The sequence below is a fragment of the Chiloscyllium plagiosum genome, chromosome 7 (assembly GCF_004010195.1).
Source record: "Chiloscyllium plagiosum isolate BGI_BamShark_2017 chromosome 7, ASM401019v2, whole genome shotgun sequence".
NCBI lineage: Eukaryota > Metazoa > Chordata > Chondrichthyes > Orectolobiformes > Hemiscylliidae > Chiloscyllium > Chiloscyllium plagiosum.
In genome coordinates, this window is record NC_057716.1 from 91340513 (window position 1) to 91362251 (window position 21739).

A 21739-nucleotide genomic window follows, 5' to 3' on the forward strand; every position below is an offset into this window, starting at 1 on the left:
TTTAAGCTGGGAGCAGATTCCTGCTTTTTGTCTTAAGCACTAAATCATTCTGTACCTGAGGCTGAAATGTCACTGCAAGGTTGTATCTAAAATGATTAATTAGTCTCAAATTAAACATGCCTTTTCAAGTTTGTGATTCAAATTCAAATAAGACATAAGATCTGATTAGTTAGAATTGACTGTGGAGCAGTCTGTAAGGTATGCAGAGTGGTCTGCAAGAACAGCAAGTTAGCTAAGGCTTCATCAATATTATCTTTTACAGAGTTTGTATTTAATAACCAGTAATGGCTGCTCAATATCATCATAAAATCCCAAAATGCACTTAAATTCAATCCATTACAAATAAGCACTAAGGGTTAATTTTCTACTAGCACCAACAGCCTCAGCACTAAAATAGTCTCTCTCTCGTGTCCTTTTGAACTCTCAAGTCAGCAAAGATTTTTTTCTCTCTCTTTCTGTGTCAGCCCTGCTTGCAAGGGGTAATAAGAATCCATTATAATTGGCAGCATCTGACCGTTAATTACAAAGTCTTTGCTAGTAGCGAGTTTCATTTCAGGATCAGAATCAAACGCTGTCATTAATTTCACAAGGGAACAGTTGGTGTCCTGTTCACACTGATTCACCGATGCTAAGGCAAATGTTCTTAATTGTCTTAGAGCATCCTGTTGTTATCACTTGGTGAGCTTTTGCATTCCTTAAGTTCCCCCCTTTTTCTGAGCATTCCTGCCTGCCTATTTTCTAGTTCAGTAAATGTGTTCTATAATTCAGCATTACATTTTAGTCTAAATGTTTAGAGACAAGTTCTAAGGCTATAGACTTTCTCACATATGCCCTACATACCTGATAATAGTGCATCTTTATTGGGACTATGGCTATCCTGCTCAGAATGTTTGCTATGTATCCTGCACACTGATAAATAGTGTAGCCTTAATAGCTACACTAAGACCCAATTTAAAATAATCAATGGAGCCTTTAATATTAATAAGGAGACTTATGTACAGTCTCTAGCAGTAGCATAAATAGGCACTAGGTCTCTATCTTTGGACCTGAGAAGATTCAGTTTGCTGCAAATTGACACAGAAAAGCCCCAGATGTGAACAACAGATTAAGCAAGCTGTTACTGTGCAATGGCTACACAAGTTGTATTTCTGACTTGCAGGATACTGCTATCAATCCAAAAAAACCGTCTGCCTTTTGCACAATTGTGCAATGTCACGTAGATATTTCAGTGCTGGTTGTAATGATTGTAACGAGGTCAGCCAGGTGTACCTCACAGAATGATTCCCTGATTGGACAAGATTAACAGGCTCAATCAGCGAGCATTGGTTGACCAATAAGAACAGGAATGTCTGTTTTTCACTGTGTCCGACCCCTGCACACACCAAATGGGGGGGGGGGACAAAATAAACACTACTGCTGTTAGGTAGTGTGGGGGGAAAAAGAAAAAAAGGAAAGAAAAAAATAAATAGGAGTGTCAAGGGTTCTGTTCACACTGAGAGCTGGCTCGGAGGAAGCTGGATCAGTGTCATGTACTATACACGTGTATATAAAGGTGACAGGATACTGGCCTTCATGGAATCATTTCAAATGCTTTGAAAGAGTTGCTTAATAAGCAATGTGATAGTGAAGGAGATATATTCCTGTACATTGCGAGGTTTACATGTGGAAAGATATAAGAAGGCTTGAGTGGAGAATTAACACAGGCAAAGGGAAAAAAAAGAAAAATAACAGGAGTGTAAGACATCCCGTTCACTCTGAGAGCTGGCTCTGAGGGAACTGGGTCAGTGTCAAGTCAATAGGGAGGGTTTATTTTCCTTGGAGCATCAGAGACTGAGGCGTGATCTTACAGCAGTTTATAATATTATGAGGTGCACGGATAGGGTGAATAGCCCAGATCTTTTCACCAGGGCAGAGGAGGCAACTTTTTCACACGGTGGGTGTTGCGTGTATGGAATGAGCTACCAGAGGAAGTGGTGGAGGCTGGTACAATTGCAACATTTAAAAGGCATCTGGATGGTTATATGAATAAGAAGTGTTTAGAGGGATATGGGCCAAATGCTGGCAAATGGGACTAGATTTATTTAGGATATCTGGTTGGTGTTGACGAGTTGGACTGAAGGGTCTGTTTCCATGCTATACATCTGTATGATTCCATGACTCTATGATTCTCCATGGGCAAATAAAAGGTGACTTGGTGACAGGCCTCTGTGGAGTTATGTCACTAGTCTGTTGTCGTGGTTTCTAGAAGTGACTTACATTAATGTGTGAGATATGCAAATATGGTCAATGTGGGGTCCTACTTGAATCATGAGCTTGGGGAACCTATTGTACCTGTTTTCTTTCTCCATAGCAATACCTCAGCCAGTCAGGGTTGGCTTGCTAGTTCCCTTTTTTGCCCCGTAGTGTAAATTCCTTCGTTATTTTGCATTCTTGCAATAGTTCTGATGACTACAAGTGAAAAGGTTTTGGCAATAGGAGCTTGACATTGATATCCTTGATGTCCAGAATGTTCCAGGGATGAGTGTAGGGCCAGGGAGATGGTGTCTGTTGTGGACCTGTTGCACAGGTAGGCAAATTGAAAAGGATCAAGACAATCTGGTAGGCTGGAGTTGATCTGAGCCCTGACTAACCTCTCGAAGCATTTTATAATTATGGATGGTACTTATTGACATACATTGCATGATTTTTCTTTGGCACCAAGATGATTGTCCACACAGGATCTGAGTGCATGGTTGAAGACTCCATCCGGTCTGGTCACTATCTATCAGTTTACTCTCAAGAAGACTGATCTAATGTCTGTGGCAGTGACCGTGGGGTGCAGGTGCAACCGAGGCTGTTGAGCTAGGTAGCATTATTCCACTGATCTGTTCAGAGTGAACGTAGAATGCTTTGAGCTCATTGGGTAAGGGTGTACTGTTAACCCGCTATTCTGTTTGACTTTGCTTTGTAGCCCATTGTGGTGGGAAAGTTCAAAACTTGGGTGCATATTTTTAAGGTTAGAGAAGAAAGATTTAAAAAAGGACGTGGGACAACTCTTTCGCATAGAGAGTATTTAGTGTGCAGAATGAACTGCCAGAGAAAGTGGTGGATGCAGGTACAGTTACAACATTTAAAAGACACTTGGATAAGTACGTGAATAGAAAGGTTTAAAGGGATATGGGCCAAACGCAGGCAGGTGGGGCAAGTTTAGTTTGGGACCGCAGAGTCATGCAGCATGGAAACAGACACTATTTGTCACCCTTTTCAGCAATATTAAAGATCTGTATTACCAAGCGACTACAGAAGGTCCTCCTCATCTCCATCCTCAATGAGCATCCCCTTATTTTAACTTTCATGTTTTTAGATTCCTAATCCAAGGAAAGCAATGCCTTGGTGTCTAAACTTTCAAGGCGTTGCAGCAAGTCCACTCTTGTCTTTGCTTGATCAGTGTGCTTATACAAGTTCCAATAGTCTTGAGAATTAGCAGCATACACCCACTTGTTTTAGGACAGCTTTGCATTTTGGTTGAACTGTGGATGTAGTTTCATGTGAACGGAACGAAGTCAATCCACAAGAATGTACAATCTTTTCATATCAGGAAACATTTATTGCTGAGGTTAAGCCCAACCCTAGTTGTGTATCTCCTTCCATAAAGATATTTTCACCACTTCAGAATGAGTCAATAGAAATGTGAGTGAAAAATCGTGGTGTCTTCATTTGTAAAGCTGAATCATGTGGTAAAATTGCATTGTTGAAGTCATTGCAACATGTTGGAATGCCTTTTGCTCTGTGTCATGAGCTGTAATAGTAGTGCATCATGGGTAAACATGTATCCAATTTTGTTTCAAAATAACAGATATTAATTAAAAGTGGCTATGCCTTTTATTGTTTGCATCGGTTTATTAAAAGGATGGTCCTGACCATTTGACACATAAAGAATGCTTAGCCTTGTACAGATCAGTAGTGGAAGGGGAAATTGTCCACAGCATTCAGTACCTGATACTGCACAGGGAAGGGAACTTAAGCCACATCCACACTTTTCTAACCCACTGCCCATTCCCATCTTATAATAATTGAAGCTTGGAAGAAGAGAAAACCTTTTATTTTTAAACTGATCTATTGTATTATTTGGAAAACCCAGCACTGGATTGCCATGCTGAAGTAGAAGTGTCAATATCTTGGAAAACTTTCAGGTAGGGTAATTAACTGAATCAGCCAGGATTAATATGCACTGCCTTAAATCACTGCAGCACAATTGTGATTATCAACGGCATATTGATAATGGAATATTTCAATAGCATTATTCATAATTTTCTACCTCCAGGCCACTTTTACATTCCATTTGAGTCTTACCCTCCAGATTACTGCTTCTGTTTGATTTGTAATCTCAGTCCTTATTATTTATCATATTCTACTTATTTACCTGCACATTGAGATTTCTTTCCAACACAATGGACTGGCATGTATGGGATAAAGAAATGCTTTTTTTTTGTTACCTGACCTTGTTACAATGGAAGATGAAATGAAGTAATCCAATTCACTCAAACTGGTCTGGACTTTTGTTTTGTTTCAGCTAATTGGTACTGTTGCTTCTGAGTTGGAAGGTTATAGGTTTAAACTTAATTATGGGACTTAGTACAGGGTAAATAGAGAGTGGCTATATTCCCTCCAGCAAATAGGCAAATGGCAAAAGAGTTAAAATTAATGGGAACCGTTCTAAAGCAGATGTAAGAAATATTTTTCTGTGGTTGACAGAATCTGGAAAATGCTGTACCTGAAAAGATAATAGAAATTAATTGCATAAATCTTTTAAAATATAAACCATTTAATATTTTTAATTGGCAGTTGAAGAGGTACTTGAATGTGAGCAGCCTACAAGATAATGACCAAAAAATGTGTGATAATATGGCACTAACAGACGACAGGGGCATGTAGACAAATTAACAAATGGGCAAAAACTTGGGTGACAGGTAATAATGTGGGAATATATGCGGTTATGCACTTTGGGAAGAATAGAGGAGCTGAATATTATTTAAGTAGAGAAAGACTGCAGAAAACAGAGCGATTTGGGAATCCTTGTGCATAAATCATGCAAAACTAGTAGACGAGTTCAATGGGTAATAAAAAAGGCAAATGGAACATTGTCCTTTAATTCAAAGGGAATAGGGTATATTAGTGAGGAGATAGTGCTAAAAATTGTACAAGACAGTCGGCAAAACGGAGCAGGAATGTTGTGAACAGTTTTGGGCACCTTTATCCAAGAAAAATAATTATTAACGTTGGAAGCAATCCAGAGAAGGTTCACTAGGCTGGTACCAGGTATGAAAGGAGTGTTTATAGGAGAGATTGAGTAGGTTGGGCCTGTACTCATTGGAATTCAGAACAATGAAGGGCTAGCTTATTGAAACATACAAGATTCTTAAGGTATTTGATGCAGGAGATGAAGAAAGGTTGTATTCCACTTGTTAAGAGCATTGGACCCAGAGGGTAGAATCTCAGAATAAGGGCGTACACATTTCAGACAGATGAGGAGGAATTTCTTCGGAGGGTAGTAAATCTATTGAGTTCTTTACTGAGACAGCTGTCGAGCTGGATTGTTAAATTACGTTCAAGGCTGTGATAGACATTTTTAGTCAGTAAAGGAATTGGAGGCTATGGGGAAAAAGCAAGTATGTAGAGTTGAGGATTATCACACGAATCATGATCTCATTGAATGGCAGAGGTGACCCAGTGGACTGAATGACATGTTTGTGCTCCTGTGTCTTATGGTCTTATGGTCTAAGCTGAGGCTGTAGCATGGTGGTAATGTCACTAAGCTAGCCTCGTGGCAACCATGTAGCTGCTATCAATTGTCATGAAAATGCAATTGATTCACTAATGTCGCTTGGGGAAGGAAATCTGCCATTTATACCTGGTCTTGTCTACATGTGACTCCATATCCATTGGGCAATTAGGGATGGACAGTAAATGCTGGCTGAGCTCATGATGCCAAAAGCATTTTGGGTTTAGATAAGTATGAACTTCTCCACATTTAAATTAATTGCTTTTGATTTTACCTGTCAGACCTGAAATACTTGAACATCTGACAGTTTTGGAGCATGCAGCATGTTAATATGTAGCTCCGGTAGTGTAGGTTTGTATTTTCCACTTGTGACTACTGCAAGGCGTTTAGTATTTCCAGCTTTTCTTCCATGCACCATGCCGCAGAAGGTCATTTACATGAATAAATGATTGTTCCCATCTGTTCACTGTAACGTTGTCTTTTGGTTGCAGTAAGCATATTTGACAGATGCATATGGGATTATGTTACCTAATCAAATTGGTAGCACGTGGCACGTTAACTCTGAGTCACTTCCTCTCTGCATTGACACAGTATTAGTTAGCTATCACCATGACAAAGGTGAATTATATACAAACCATGTTCAGCTCATTGTCGAGTGAATAACAACACTGGCACTAAAACAGCAATTCTTTATATTTATATTTCAGTCTTTAGCTCTTCTGGTAAACACATAATCTGGATTACCAGTTCAGTGGCAAAGTAATGGTTCTCGTTGCTGACCATTGTGCGTAGAGATCTAGTGATCTCTCTGGTGTGAACGTCCCCTTTCTCATCTGCAATGTCAAGGTGATCTCCAGGTGTATTAATGTCAACAAACAAGGTAAGCAATAAATTGCAGTGAAGTAGTTTAATTGATAGCAAATCAGAATCTTAAAAGCATTAAATACTTTTATTTTTAATTTAAATTTTCAGATGGTGGAAATATTATGATTGACTTTCACAAAGTCACAGGATTTCTTAGCAGCAGCAGCAGTCTATTCAGTCCGTCAAGCCTGTTTCATCGTTCTATCATATAATTGCTGACCTGATTGTGGCCTTAATCTGTTCCCTCCATATCCCTTGACTCTGTCTAACTTGGCCTTGAATGTATTAATTGCTCCAGCCTGCATTGCTCTTTGTGGAAGGGAAGTGTTGACAGGAGAAATAAGCAAGGTAAGATATTTCAGAGCTCTGAGGTGGAAGAGGGATCTGGTTGTCTTCTTGCATGAATCACCAAAAGTGTAGTATGTAGTTGCCAGAAATAATTAGAACTGTTAATAGAATGTTATTGTGAAGGGAATGAAATTCAGAAATCAGAAGTTTTATGTTTTAATTATGCAGAACACAAGTGGAGAATTGGTTTCATTTATCATTGTCACATGTAACTGTGTACAGTGAAACGTTTTGTTTTGCATGCAGTACAGGCAGATCGTACCATGCAAAATGCAGTCACCTTATTTAAGGAAGGATAGAAATGAATTGAAGACATTTCTGTGAATGTTTACTAAACTAATACCCAGAATGGGTGTTTGTCTTATGAGGAAAGATTGGACAGGCTAGCCTTGTATCTGCTGTATCTCTGAAGACTAATGGGTAACGTAAAAGATCCTAATGAGTGTTGATAGGGGAGATGTGGAGAAGACAGTTCCTTGAATGGGACAATTTTGTTTTTCTGTGTGAAAGTTGGGAATTTTTGGAATGCTTCCTGAAAAGGCAGTAGAAACAGTGTCTCTGAATAATTGTAATACAAATGTAGGAATATGTTCTCTAGGAAAAGGGGAATAGGCTATCCAGGGTACATGGGAATGTGGATTTGAGGTTACAATCAAATCAACCATGACCTGGTTGAATGTTGTAGCAGGCTTAAAGTGCTGAATGGCCTGTTCCTGATTCATATGTTCGTAAGTAATTCCAAACACTCAAGACCCAGTCTGAGAGAAGCAATTCCTCTTTTCACCTCCACCTTGATTGGGGGATGTCCCCTGGTTACAGATTCCCAAACAATAGAAAATATCCACTCAGTAGCTATCCCCTCATTTTCCTTCAAATCTTTTATGTTGCAATAGGATCATCTCTCATTCTTCTAAACGCCAGATGAGCACAGACCCAACATGCTTAGTTTTGACTCATAAGATTTATTCTAGGAATTAATCTTGTGATCTATCCTTTTTTTTTCCTGAGAGTTGTGCATCTTTGTAACTCCTCCTCACAGGTATCCGTTGGGGGCGGAGTTGTGTATATTTAAGGCTGAGATAGATTCTTTATCAGTCAGAGAGGCAAGGGTTACAGGGAGTGGGCGGAAAAGTGGATGTGAGGAATGTTGGATCACCATTGATCTTATAGAATGGCACAGCAGGCTTAAGGGGCCAAATGGCCTCATCCTGTTCCTATTTCTCATGGTCTTATAGTCTAACTGTCTCTATTGCTTTTGCGTCTCCTGCTGAAAACCCAAAACTGTACACAACTGTCCAGATGGCCCCAGCAATTTACAGCTGTAATAAACTGTACATTTAGACAAAATTTTGCTTGCAATTAAGATTCAACATTCTATTTGCTTTCAAAATTACTAGATGTAATTGCATACTTGAAGAATCATGTTTAAATCATGAGGTCTCTCTCTGTACTGCCCTTTTCTGTAGTTTGTCTCTATTCGGATGTATTCTGTTTTTCTATTCTGCTAGCTCATATTTACTAGGAGAAAGTGAGGTTTGCAAATGCTGGAGAGTCAGAGTCGAAAAGCGTGGTGCTGGAAAAGCACATTAGGTTAGGCAGCATCCGAAGAGCAGGAGAGTAGATGTTTCAGGCATAAGCCCTTCATCAGGAATCTCCCATTTACCACAATATACTCATTCTGACATTTTTCCCCACTCACTTCACCTCTCCAAATTTCTTTACAGGCTTTCTATATTCTCCTTGCTATTTTCTTTAATACTTATAATTTGCCTGGTAAATTAAATTTGGTAATGTCAGCCCTTCATCTAAGTCATTAATGTAGATCATAAATAGTTGAGGTGACAGCTCTGATCGCTGAAATGGTCTATTTGTTACAAATTACCAACCTGAAAAGGTGATCCATTTTTCCTAGTTTAGTTTGGGAACATGGTTGACATGGACTGGTTGGACTGAAGGGTTTGCTTCCATGCTATATGACACTATAACTGTTTCGTTTTATTTAGCTGATCCTCTATCAATGCTGAAAAATCATGCTGCAATATATGTAATCTTATCTTGGGCAGTAATTTTAACATTATCAAATTCCTTTTGGAAACTGTCCTCAGAATTTGTCAAACATAATTTACCTGTCATTAATCCACGTTGGCACTAATAAAAAGAAGCCGAATTCTGCAAATGCTACAAATCTAAAATTAAAATTTTAAAATGCTGGAAATTCTCAGCAGGTTAGACAGCACCAGTGGGCTGAAGTAGAATTAATGCTCAAGGTTAAGATGCCCTTTTATCAGAATTTTAATTTGATGAAAGATAATGTTGACCCAAACATTAACGCTATTTCTGTCTGCAGATTTTGTGAGTATTTTCACTTTTTTTTTGGTTTGTTTTTATTTAACAAGTTGACTCATCCCTTTGTACTGTATGTCAGCAGATTGGAAAACTGCAAATGTAAACTTTCTAGAATCTAGAGAGTTTTGGAAAATTACAGCTTGTAGCCTCTTCCTTTAAGAAGCAACGATGTTGGCCATCAATTGGGAACTTGTAAGCCTTTCATCTCCTCAGTTTTCCTGGTAATTGTTCTCCAGTGATTATGATTTAAGTTCCTTTTTCAACTGTACTTGAGACTTTATTGTGTCTTCTACTGTGAAGACAGATACAAAATATTGGTTTGAAATATCTGCTGGTTCCTTGTTTCCTGTTATTATTTCTCCAATCTTAGCTACTAAGGGTGAATGCTCATTTTAGTCACTCTTTTCCTTTTATCATTGCAGCAGTTTTCACTGGCCTTTTTAAAAATTATTTCATGTAGTTTTCTCGAATACCCTGAAATTCTCTCTCTTTTCTTTCACTCATCTATCGCAGATTTCAAAAATGTTGCTATTCTTATGACTTATGAGAAATCTTTGTAGCTACATCAATATAAACTCTGAAAAGTTATCATTTCAGAGTTTTTTATTGTAATGGAGAAATTTGATATTCTACCAATGTGAAATTTAGTTGTTAAGGGCCAGTGAGTATGATATTAGCAATAACAATGAAGTTATTATGCCATTAAAACTAATTGGTTATACACTTACTACAATATAAATAATGTGACCTTTTACAGAAAGCGTCAAAGTATAAGTACTGGAGGTTTAGGTCAATTTCTAATTGTTTGCATTTTAGGACTGTGCCTGAAAAGCATATCCTCTGGAGAATCACAGCCATTATCTAATAATTTCTGGGTTTAACTCTGTACATGCAGACCTCAGAAGCTGCTGAGAATGTTGTTGGAGTAATCCTCTTTACAAAGGCATATGTACAGGACCATGAGAAACAAATTGTTACTAGTTTTCCTTAAAAGGAGGAGCTCACATGTCGATTGTGTTCTTTGTGACTTCAAAACATTCTAGGTTACTTGATATCCAATGAGGTAGTTTTTCTTAAGTGTATGCATGACAGGCATTCTACATTTGTGCGATATCACAAATGCTCCTTTACGAATGACAGAAAATTTTAGAACAGCATTACTTGTGTTTAGTCCTTTGCTGGGCTAAAACATTTTTGCTGACAGAGTTTGGAAAGTGGGTTGATTTGGGCTGGAATTGCAATGACTGCTTTAAAAGGAAGGCACCGACTAAGAAGAGTAAGTTTTTTTTTCTTATTTAAACCAATCTTTTTGTAGCTGAAATTGAAAATTCAAAAGTAGAATAACAATTAAACTTTTGCCCGAAATGTCGATTTTCCTGCTCCTCGGATGCTGCTTGACCAGCTATGCTTTTCCAGCACCACTCTAAATTAAATGGAGTATCCTGTCAATGGATTCACTGCAAGTACAAAAGTGGAAGGGGGAGGGAGAATGAGATACAATTACAATCATGTTGGGTGTTGGGCCAGAAAAAGCTGACGATATGAGATTTTAGCATCGGAGAGTGTGGTTAGATACTTGGCAGTATTGCATAGTTTGATTCCAGCTTTGTCTATTTATAAAAGGTGTAATAACAAATGACACATCAAACAGAGTCATGATGGATTTATGATGGGGAAATTGTATTTGGCAAATCTGCTGGAATTTTCTTGAACTAGTTGAGTGGATAATGAGGAGCCAGTGGATGTAGTTCACTTGAATTTTCAGAAGGCTCTCGATAAGGTCCCACATTTGAGAATAGCATGCAAAATGAAAGCATGTGTACTGAAATGCATTGAGAATTGGTTGGCAAAGGAAAGCAAAGAGTTGGAATAAATTAGATAATTAGACCCAGATATTATTCTGGCCACCCAAGCTCGAATCCCACCATTGCAGATAGAAGAATTCGAAATCAATTTTTAAAAATCTGAATTAAGTGTCTAATGATAACCATGAATCCATTGTCGATTGTCAGAAAAATATTTCTGGTTCTTTAAGGGAAAGAAGCTGCCTCCTTTCCTGGTCTGGCTTACATGTGACTCCACACCCACGGCAGTGTGGTTGACTCTTAACTGCCCTCTGGATAATTAGGGATGAGTAATAAATGCTGGCCCAGCCAGCGATGCCGTCATCCCGGAGAATGAATAAAGAAAGAAATGGGACTTCTTCAAAGCAGCAAGCAGTGACTTCTAGGACTCATTGCCACAGAAGGCTGTGGAGGCCAGATCATTGAGCATATTTAAACTGAGATTATTAGGTTCTTGAGTATCAAGGGGATCAAAGGTTACAGGGAGAAAGCAGGGGAATGTGGTTGAGAAACCTCTCCGCCCCCACCCCACTCCGGCCTATCACCCTCACCTTGACCTCCTTCCACCTAGCGCATTTCCAATGCCCCTCCCCCAAGTCCCTCCTCCCTACGTTTTATCTTAGCCTGCTGGACACACTTTCCTCATTCCTGAAGAAGGGCTTATGCCCGAAACGTCGATTCTCCTGTTCCTTGGATGCTGCCTGACCTGCTGCGCTTTTCCAGCAACACATTTTCAGCTCTGATCTCCAGCATCTGCAGTCCTCACTGAGAAACTTATTAGCCATGATTGAGTGACTAAGCAGACTCAATGGCTGAATGGCCTAATTTCTGCTCCTATGTCTTATGGTCTTAAGATACTAATCACTGCCTGCTGCTCAGCATATATTAATTATTTGGAAGAAGAAACTGTGTCACATCTCCAAGGTTGCAGATGATGTAAAGCTGGGTGGGGAGGTGAAAAGAGAATGCAGAGATGTTTCAGTGAGATTTGGACAAATTGAGAGAGTGGGAAAATGCATGGCAGATGATGTGTAACCTGGATAAAGGTGAGGTTATCTGATTTGGTAGAAAAATAGGAAGGCAAATTGTTATCTGAATGATGATAGATTGGAAAAGGGAGAGATGCAATGAGATTTGGGTGTCCTCTTCCACCATTCACAAAAAGGCACAGCAGACAGTGAAGAAAGCAGATGGTATTTTGGCCTTCTTAATGAGAGAATATGAGTACCAGACACCCAAGGTGTCTTGCTGCAACCATATAAGATATTGGTAAGACCACATCTGGTGTATGTGTGCAGTTTTGGTCACTCTTGTCTGGATATTCTGGATATTGAGGGAGTGCAAATCAGGTTTACCAGACTGAGTCCTAGAATGGCAGGACTGACATAAGCGGAGAGATTGGATTGGTTTGGACTATATTCACCGGAGTTGAGAAGAATGAAGGGGTCTCTCATGGAAACCTAGAAAATTCTAATAGGTAGATCTTTAATAGTGTGACTTGTGAATGCAGTGCCTGAAAGGGTGCTGGAAGCAGGTTCAATAGCAACTTGGAAATTAGATATTTTATATGAAGGGGAATTGATTGGTAAAACCATAGGGAATGGAAAGCAGCGTGGGATTAATTGGATAACTCTTCCAAACCATCAACACGGATGTGATGGGCTGAATAGCCTCTTCCGGTGCTGTATTGTCAAGAGTTTCGACTGAATGTGAGGTTGAAAGGCCAGAACCTTGGTGTTCAAAATCAGCAAGTTCTAGAATGTAGGGGAAGAAGCTGTGAAAAGGTGGATTGGTGGCAGTTTGAAGGGCTCAACAGATGATTTGTTCACTTACGGTTCCTTTCCACTCACCCACCCTGCAACACTGGCCTCCCGAACCAGCACAGACCTGACCGTACTGGCCAAATAGCTTGCTTGACTTCCCACTGCTACAGAGGTGAGAGGCTTAAAGCAGTATGTGTGCTGACCTTCAGAAATCCTGTCAAGAGCCTCTGCCAGCTCCCTGTAGTAAATTCAGCTGTTACCTGAACACTGTCCCTGTCCTGTGTCAGAGAGGCGATGTATGGTAGTATGGTTGGATTTGAAAGGGGGACATCGGAGGGTGGATGGAGTGAGGGTTTGGGTAGGCAACATATTTTAACAGGAGCAGGAAAATCGACGTTTCGGGCCAGCGCCCTTCATCTGGCCCAAAACGTTGATTCTCCTGCTCCTCAGATGCTGCCTGACCTGCTGTGCTTTTCCAGCAACACATTCAGGACTCTGATGTCCAGCATCTGTAGACCTCACTTTCTTCTAACATATTTTAACAAGCAGACCTCATGAAATGCTGCTGATCTGAATGCTGTAAACAGTGCAGTAACCTGAACAGAGAGAGAGAGAGCTTTGAGAAAAATAAATACTCCCCAGTGGCATGTAGAGTCTTGTCAGCTTAAAGCAGTTTGCTTGTCAAATTTGTAACACACACATTTCAGTCTTGTGTATTAACGTTTAATGACCAAAATGTGGCAGTTGTAAATGAAAGATTAGTCTACAGGACAAGAATGTCATTTGTCTTGTCAGACAGGTCCATGTGGAAGAATAACTTGCTCCATGATTAATGGGGCAGGACAACATTTCAACAGGCCTAAAACAAAATCTGCTAATACCTTTACATTAGTGCTAAGGATATGATCTATCATTTTAACACTGGAGTCCAATGAGTATGAATCAACAGTGGTTCCTTTCATCTCTAGTTCTCCTGCATTGAGATGTATGACTTCTGCATACACCGCCTCATTTCCTCCCCTTAACTTGCAAATATTTTTAACGCGGCTGTTCCTTTTGGCTTGGTGCACAAAAGGCTGCTGATGACATTGCCAATTTGTTCCCTTCCATCACTAGAATCCCAAGCATTCATGTCCAGGCATTGCTCCTATTATTTAGTGTGCTAGTTGATCCCATATATAAGTCCTGACTGATTTGGATTTGGCTCTATTCATAATAAACATGAGAACATAGAAATAGGAGAAAGCATAAACAGAAATTTCTGGAAGAACCCAGCATGTCTGTGGAGAGAAAGCAGAGTTAACATTTCTGAAGGGTCACCAGACTCAAAATGTCAACTCTGCTTTCTCCCCCACAGATGCTGCCAGAGTTTCTCCAGCAATTTCTGTTTTGGTTTCAGATTCCAGTATCTGCAGTTCTTTGTTTTATTAAAGCAGGGGAAAGCATTAGAGTCTCTCGAATCTGTTTTATCATTCATTAGGATCATTTATATTCCCATTATCATTCATTGATCTGTGACCTAACTCCATTTATTCCCACTCCTCCCGTTTTGCCTCATAACACTTTTGTCTTTGAGAAATCAAAAAATATAGATTTAAAATTGACAATTGAACATCATTTGCTGTTTGCTTAAGCAATTTCCAAGCTTCTACCAGCCTCTGCAAGTAGAAGTGATTCCTTACGTTGACAGCTCAACTGTGTGTAACTTTCTTGACTGCCAACAAGAATGCCACCTTTTAAAACTTGCTTCCGAAGCCTGTGGAGGTCAGTTCAGTACAATTCCACAGGGCTTGCACCTATCCCAACAGCTAAAGTCCCGAAAAGGTTTGGAAAGCAGTTGAAATCTGGTGGGATTAGCTGCCCATAGTCAGCCAATCTTTCCTGCAAGTGTAATGGAGGTGAATGCTCCTCGGCACTACTGAGGACAGAGGGGTTGGGGAGAGGCAGGGTATAGCTTTGAACTTTTAAAATGGGTTTCTGAAACCACGGGATTCTTAGCATTCAACAGATCTATAACATTTTGGTTTGGGGCTGCACGGTGGCTCAGTGGTTAGCACTGCTGCCTCACAGCTCCAGGGACCTGGGCTCAATTCCACCATTGAGCGACTGTCTGTGTGGTGTTTACACATTCTCCCTGTAACTGTGTGGATTTCTTCCAGTTTCTCCGGTTTCCTCTCACAGTCCAAAATGTGCAGGTTAGGTGGATTGGTTATGCTAAATTGCCTCATAGCGTCCAGGAATGTGCTGGCTAGGTGGGTTAGTTGTGAGAAATGCAGGGATAGAGAAGGGGGGTGGGTTTGGGTGGGATGCTCTTCAGAGGGTCGGTATGGACTTGATGGGCCAAATGGCCTTTTTTTACACTGTAGGGATTCTGTTCTATGATCTGTCATTCTCTCTTTCAGGTACTAGACATTGAAAGGTGATCATGGGTCTGCTTTGGTCCATAGTTTTGGTTGTAAGGTGCTGCAGTGATATCCTTTGCCTTCTGCAATGGCTAGCCAGGAAACTCTCCTGTTCTTGTTCTCTCCTGTGCCTGCCACGGCACACGTTGGAACAGTTTACAAGTTGGTGCTCAATCTGTGGCTGGGTTAGACACCCCTCCATTGGAGTTGGTCTTGAGCCCAGACTCAAAGGCAGGGATGCAACCTACTGCACCACAAGATATTCCTCCTTTTTATTATTTGGGTTATTGTATTTGTTAACATACCAGAAAATTTATTTTAATTGCTTTTTCCTAAACAATGTGAGAAGTTGTGGTACTCTTTCCTGAATCAGAAGGTTGTGGGTTCGGGACCTAGCCCAGAAAGTCAAACATACTCACTCACTCTAGGTAGATGGTCCACTGCGTTACTGAGGAGGTGTTGCCAGGGTTAGCTTTCAGATGTAATTTGGAACTGAGGTTGCCTATGCGCTCTGAGTTGAATATAAAACATCCCATGTCACTATTTGAAGAGCAGGGGAATTCTTTCTCAAGTCCTGACCAATACTTATCTCTAGCAAATGAGGGATCATATTACCATATTAAAGGGCATCCATTGTCAAGACTTTGCATTTCCAATAATACCACAGTGACTACAATTCAAAAGTAGACCAAATGAGCTGCAGAGTATTCTGGGGCACCCTGAAATTGTGAAAAGTTACAATGTAGATGCATATTTTTCATGATACTTTATTTTCTAGAAACCGCTAATACTTCTTTTTGAGAGTTAGGACTTGGGGGAGGTGAATGTGCAGGATTTGTGCATGGAATTCATTTGGTTGAAGTCACAAATAGTGAAACAGGGCTACCCTTAAAAGCGGAGCAAAAATTGAAAGAAAAGTCAATACAATCTACTCTTCTTCATTTAAGTCAAGAGATGGTGCACCGCTTAAATGGAACTCAGCGGCTGGGATGAAAATATCAGGACATTTCAAGATCTTAGTTGTTCTGAGGAATAATTCAACTCTACAAAATGCTGGTGCGGCCACACTTGGAATATTGTGTACAGTTCTGGTCGCCCCATTACAGGAAGGATGTGGAAGCATTGGAAAAGATGCAGAGGAGATTTACCAGGATGTTGCCTGTTCTGGAGGGAAGATCTTATGAGGAAAGGATGAGAGACTTGGGTCTGTTCTCATTGGAAAGAAGAAGGCTAGGGGGGATTTGATAGAGACATACAAGATGATCAGAGGATTAGATAGGGTAGACAGTGAAAGACTTTTTCCTAGGATGATGACATTAGCATGTACAAGGGGGCATAACTACAAATTGAGGGGTGATAAATTCAAGACAGATGTCAGAGGCAAGTTCTTTACGCAGAGAGTGGTAAGGGCATGGAATGCCCTATCTGCTAATGTAGTCAACTCAGCCACATTAGGGAGATTTAAACAATTCATAGATAAGCACATGGATGATGATGGGATAGTGAGGGGGACGAGCTGAGAATAGTTCACAGGTCGGCGCAACATCGAGGGCTGAAGGGCCTGTTCTGCGCGGTATTGTTCTATGTTCTATAATTCCAACTTCCAAATTGCATCTGCCTTCCGGGTGATTGACTGACTAGTTTAGCTTCGTTTTCATACCAGATGAAATCCCAGCATGACGTCTCTTTTGGCGATTAGAATTTGCATTTGAACAACTGCACAAATGGTGAAAATAGTATATTCCCTTCCTACTTCCATACTGTGAGGCTCAAAATGATTTCTTAATCTCAGTCTTTTGATTTTCTTGATGCTTCTGCACACTCTCTGTTTTTAAGTGGACTTTGCCATTTAAAAGGCCAAAGATTGAACATGTGTACATAAAATATGGATTATGTGTCTGAGTAACACTTTTGCAATAAAATGGAAGGTGCTGATTTAGAGACAGGTAGTTGGGCTTGGAGTAAAACAAAGCGCTAGAGAAACTCAGCAGGTCTAGAGTTAACGTTTCGAGTCCAATATGATTGAGTTTGGGTGAGTCTGTTTTAGCTGTAAAAGAGGTGGTCTCTTTCCATTTACATGCCTTCTTCAGTTCATGTAGTTCCAATTGCCATTTGTTATGAATCCCTGCTGATGGTAATCCTGGACAAGTCAGATCCCCCGAATAACACCTGACTTGATAGACCAAATTTCTTTTTCTGTCTATTGATAAATAACATAAAAGTTTACAATACAAAGTGGAAAAAATGAACTAAGAACTATTTTGAATTGGTTTAATTACAATAATCAGAAAGAATAATTGAAAGCTTTTACCCTGAACAGCAACCTTGCAGGCATTCATCTTTTATCTGTTCTTGTCACGAACACTGAAGAGGACATGCAACAGGGAACCAATTGATTTTGTAGATTGAGAGAAATTTTGAATTACAAAATCAAAAGGATCACAATGGAATACATCTAAATTGCATATCAATTTAATGACATATTTTCTACATTCTCAAAGTTGAAAGTTCCTTCGGTTATCTCTATACCGTGAACTCTCAGTGTAGTATTATTATTTGGGATTTAGGTTCAAAGGTGGAGGGGAAATGGACTGACTTTTAATACTGTGAAGTTCTGATTTGTTCTATTTTCAAAAAAAGGTCAGAAAGTCATTTTGAACAGTCAGCTGAAGACAGCATTTCCAAGAAATCATGTGACTTTAGCTAAATGAATAGAAAGCTCCTGGAAATCTAGTAGCTAAGGTAAAAGCGAGAGAGTGAAGGACCCAATCACACATTCATCCAGAGAAAATGAGATCTGTAACAGCAGTGATGCAGTTAGTTTAGCAGTCTCCAAAATAGTCAAGGTGGGATGGAGGAAGTCCTGAGTTATTAAGAAGAAAACACAAGAAACTGAAGGCATTGATGGTATCAGAGGAAAAGACAAGTTTGTGGAGCCCATGTCCAAAGTTATACGCCAGCATTTTCAGTTTGTCTTTAGATTAACGTTTGTACATTTCAACTTGTGTCATGCATTCCAAATCAAAAATGAGTGATTAACCTGTTGTTTTTGTTCTAGAACATTCTGTGACATTCGTCCAGATGGTGTCATCTGGCATGTGAGCGCTGTATTTCGTGGGAAAGCATCATGGTTCCTCATCTGCTATCTATTTGGGTAATAACCTGGTGGTGACAGGAGCGTTATGCAAAAGGGAATTGGCCAACCTGTGTGGAGGCAGCTCTCCCAGTCCAAAGCAGCACCACTGGAACGATACAAGCATGGCTGTTGCATCTACGAGGGATACATGTATCTTTATGGTGGTCGGAGGCAAACTGGGATGAGAGATTTTTGGAGGTACAACATTGGTAAGATGTTGGATTTTCACTTGATTTGATTCTGTGAATACTCACTGTCTTTGACCTGTCGCTGGCATCGGGTTTTGGCTGACTGCATCTAAATAAGAATTGACTGTTAACTAAATAAAAACCAAAAGAACTGTGGATGCCGTAAATCGTAAATGGAAATAGAAGTTGCTGGAAAAGCTCAGCAGGTCTGGCAGCATCTATGGAGAGAAATCAGAGTTACTGTCTCGGATCCGGTGACTCTTCCTCCGAACGGAAGGGCCACTGGAGCCGAAATATTAACTCTGATTTCTCTTCACAGATGCCGCCAGACCTGCTGAGCTTTCCCAGCAATTTCTATTTTGACTGTTAACTAGTTCTACACAAGCACTCGAGGTCAGACTGGGAGTTTAGCTTGTACAGAAGTAGGTAGGTAGATTGATGTGTGGTGAATGGGTACTTAAACAGGAGATAGATATATCCAATATTATTATAGCTGAAGGTTGAATTCCCAGTCTTGTGTAGGATGTGACAAGTTTGGGAAAGGGAAAGGAAATTTTGGGAAAGATTGCCAGGGTGATAATCTCCTGAATGATCAGAGACATGGAGAGCTACCAGTGAGTTACTCATAGAGTCATAGAGATGTACAGCATGTAAACATGCCGATCCCAGAGAGCTATGGATGCTCCGTGGTTGAATCTACTTTCAGCTGGAACAGACAGGGTTTTTCGGGAAATCCAGGTCCTTGTACAGAATGTGGAATACAGACCCAAGATCGTCTTTGACTGTATTGAATGTAGAAGTCAAAAAGAGTGGTGCTGGAAAAGCACAGTCAGGCAGCATCCGAGGAGCAGGACAATTGACGTTTCAGGCATAAGCTTTTCATTGGAAGGTTGGAGAAGAGGGTGGAGCGAATAAGTGGGAAGGAAGATGGATGGGTAGGACAGTTCAAGAGGATGGTGCTGAGTTGGAGGGTTGAATCTGGGATAAAGTGAGGGGAAAAGAGATGAGGAAACTGGTGAACTCCACATTGATCCTGTATGATTGGAGGGTCCCAAGGCGGAAGATGAGGCATTCTTCCTCCAGGCGTCAGATGGCTCGAGTTTGGCGGTGGAGGAGGCTCAGGACTTGCATGTCCTTGGGGGAGTTAAAGTGGTTGGCAACCAGGCAGTGGGGTGGACAAAGAAACTGCAATGCTGGATTCCAAGGTGGACAAGCAGGAGACTGGAAGAACACAGCAAGCCAGGAAGCATCAGAAGGTGGAGAAGTCAATGTTTCAGGTATAACCCTTCAGGACTGCGGATGGATGTAAGGGAAGCTGCAGATAAAACGGGTGGGTGGGGGGGAAGGGTGGTGAGGTGGGGATAGGTGAACACAGGTGGAGGGTACAAGCTGGTTGGTCGATTAGAGGAATGGAAGGGAGGGGGAGGGGCTGGGAAGGAAGTCAGGTGATGGGAAGAGAGATTATTTGAAATTGGAGAACTCAATGTTAAATGTCCCGGGCTGTAGGTAGCCCAGATGGAAGATGAGGTGGTCCTCCAATTTGCAGTTTGATTTGTTGTGGCAATGGAGAAGGCTAAGGATGTAATGTCGGAAAGGGAGTAGAAAGGGGAACATCGAGTAGACTCCACAACCACCTGATGAAGGAGTGGCACTCTGAAAGCTAGTGCTTCAAAATAAACCTGTTGGACTATAACTTGGTGTTGGGTGGTTTTTAACTTTGTCCACCCCAGCCCAACACCGGCACATCCAAATCATAGATAAGAAGTGAGTTTAGCAAGGCAAAATGAAATATGTTTTAATCAGTGAGCCTGAGAAATAAGACCGGTGAGCTGAGGGGACACAGACAAAGGCAGTATGATACCATTGTCATGACCGAGACTTGGCTGTTTGGCAGCTTTCTCTTTACAACCACTGGTTATAGGTTAATCAGACAAGTTGGAGAGGCGGATTTGCATATTGATCAAGAAATCAAGTACAGCAATAAGGAAGGATGATATCTTGAAAGGTTCATCAAATGAGGCCAAATGGGTAGAAATAAAAAAAGAGGTAAAAAACACGCTGTTGGATGTGTACTATACACACCCACACAGTCAGGGAGAAATAGAGGATCAAAAAAATGGAATTCAAGAATAATGAGGCTGTAAAATCAAACTAAGATGGTTTTAGTGTTCAATGTAGGGAGGAAACAAATGCTTTATTTTCTTCCAGGAGAATGTTTTTGCGTGTTCAACAGTACATAGAAAGCCTAACAGGGATGGGCAGTTCTGGACCTGATATTCAGAAATGAGCCCAGGCATATCAATTTGGTGATCCTTTTGGTGATAGTGATCATAACTCATGTACATTTAAGATAGTTAAAGAAAAGGATAAATATGGGCCAGAAATACATGTACTAAACGGCAGAAAGGCTAATTTTACTAAGACAGGACACCATTTGACCCAGGTAGACTGGGAGTAGCTATTTACAGATAAAAATGTTAGAGCAGTGAGAGGTATTCAGGAGAATATTGCGAGAATACAGGGATAAACTTGTTCTCATAAAGACAAAGGCTAGGACCAAGAACAGAGAACCCTGGATAGCAAAGAATATAAAGTTTAGAATTAAGGAAAAAGAGAGATTTGTGGCAGATACCATGACTGAACTGGTCCTCACTCTTAACAACTCTCCTTCCAATCGTTCCACTTCCTCCAAACCAAAGGAGTAGCCATGGGCACCCGCATGGGCCCTAGCTATGCCTGCCTCTTCGTTGGATATGTGGAACAGTCCATCTTCCGCAGCTACACTGGCACCACCCCCCACCTTTTCCTCCGCTACATTGATGACTGTATCGGCGCTACCTCGTGCTCCCACGAGGAGGTTGAGCAGTTCATTCACTTTACCAACACCTTCCACCCCGACCTCAGATTACCTGGACCGTCTCAGACTTCTCCCTCCCCTTCCTAGACCTCCCCATCTCTATCTCGGACGACCGACTCAACATGGACGAATACTATAAACCGACTGACTCCCACAGCTACCTATATTACACCTCCTCCCACCCTGCCCCCTGTAAAAACGCCATCCCATATTCCCAATTCCTTCGCCTT

General features: G+C 40.7%; 1 protein-coding gene across 7 annotated transcripts in view; it reads left to right on the forward strand.

Moving 5' to 3' along the window:
• The window catches only part of si:dkey-3d4.3 (RING finger protein B), a 66324-nt gene that overhangs the window by 9460 nt on the left and 35125 nt on the right, over window positions 1-21739 (forward strand). For 4 of the 7 annotated variants that reach the window (XM_043694216.1, XM_043694215.1, XM_043694214.1 and 1 more), the window contains 3 exons: window positions 6469-6641; window positions 6734-6973; window positions 18387-18673. In XM_043694216.1, coding sequence (XP_043550151.1) covers window positions 18511-18673 — 163 coding nt within the window. In that variant the 5' untranslated portion in view covers window positions 6469-6641; window positions 6734-6973; window positions 18387-18510. Of the gene's footprint in view, window positions 1-6468; window positions 6642-6733; window positions 6974-9471; window positions 9541-18386; window positions 18674-21739 lie in introns of those variants that run through there. The other 3 variants (XM_043694218.1, XM_043694220.1, XM_043694219.1) reach the window with 3 other exon arrangements.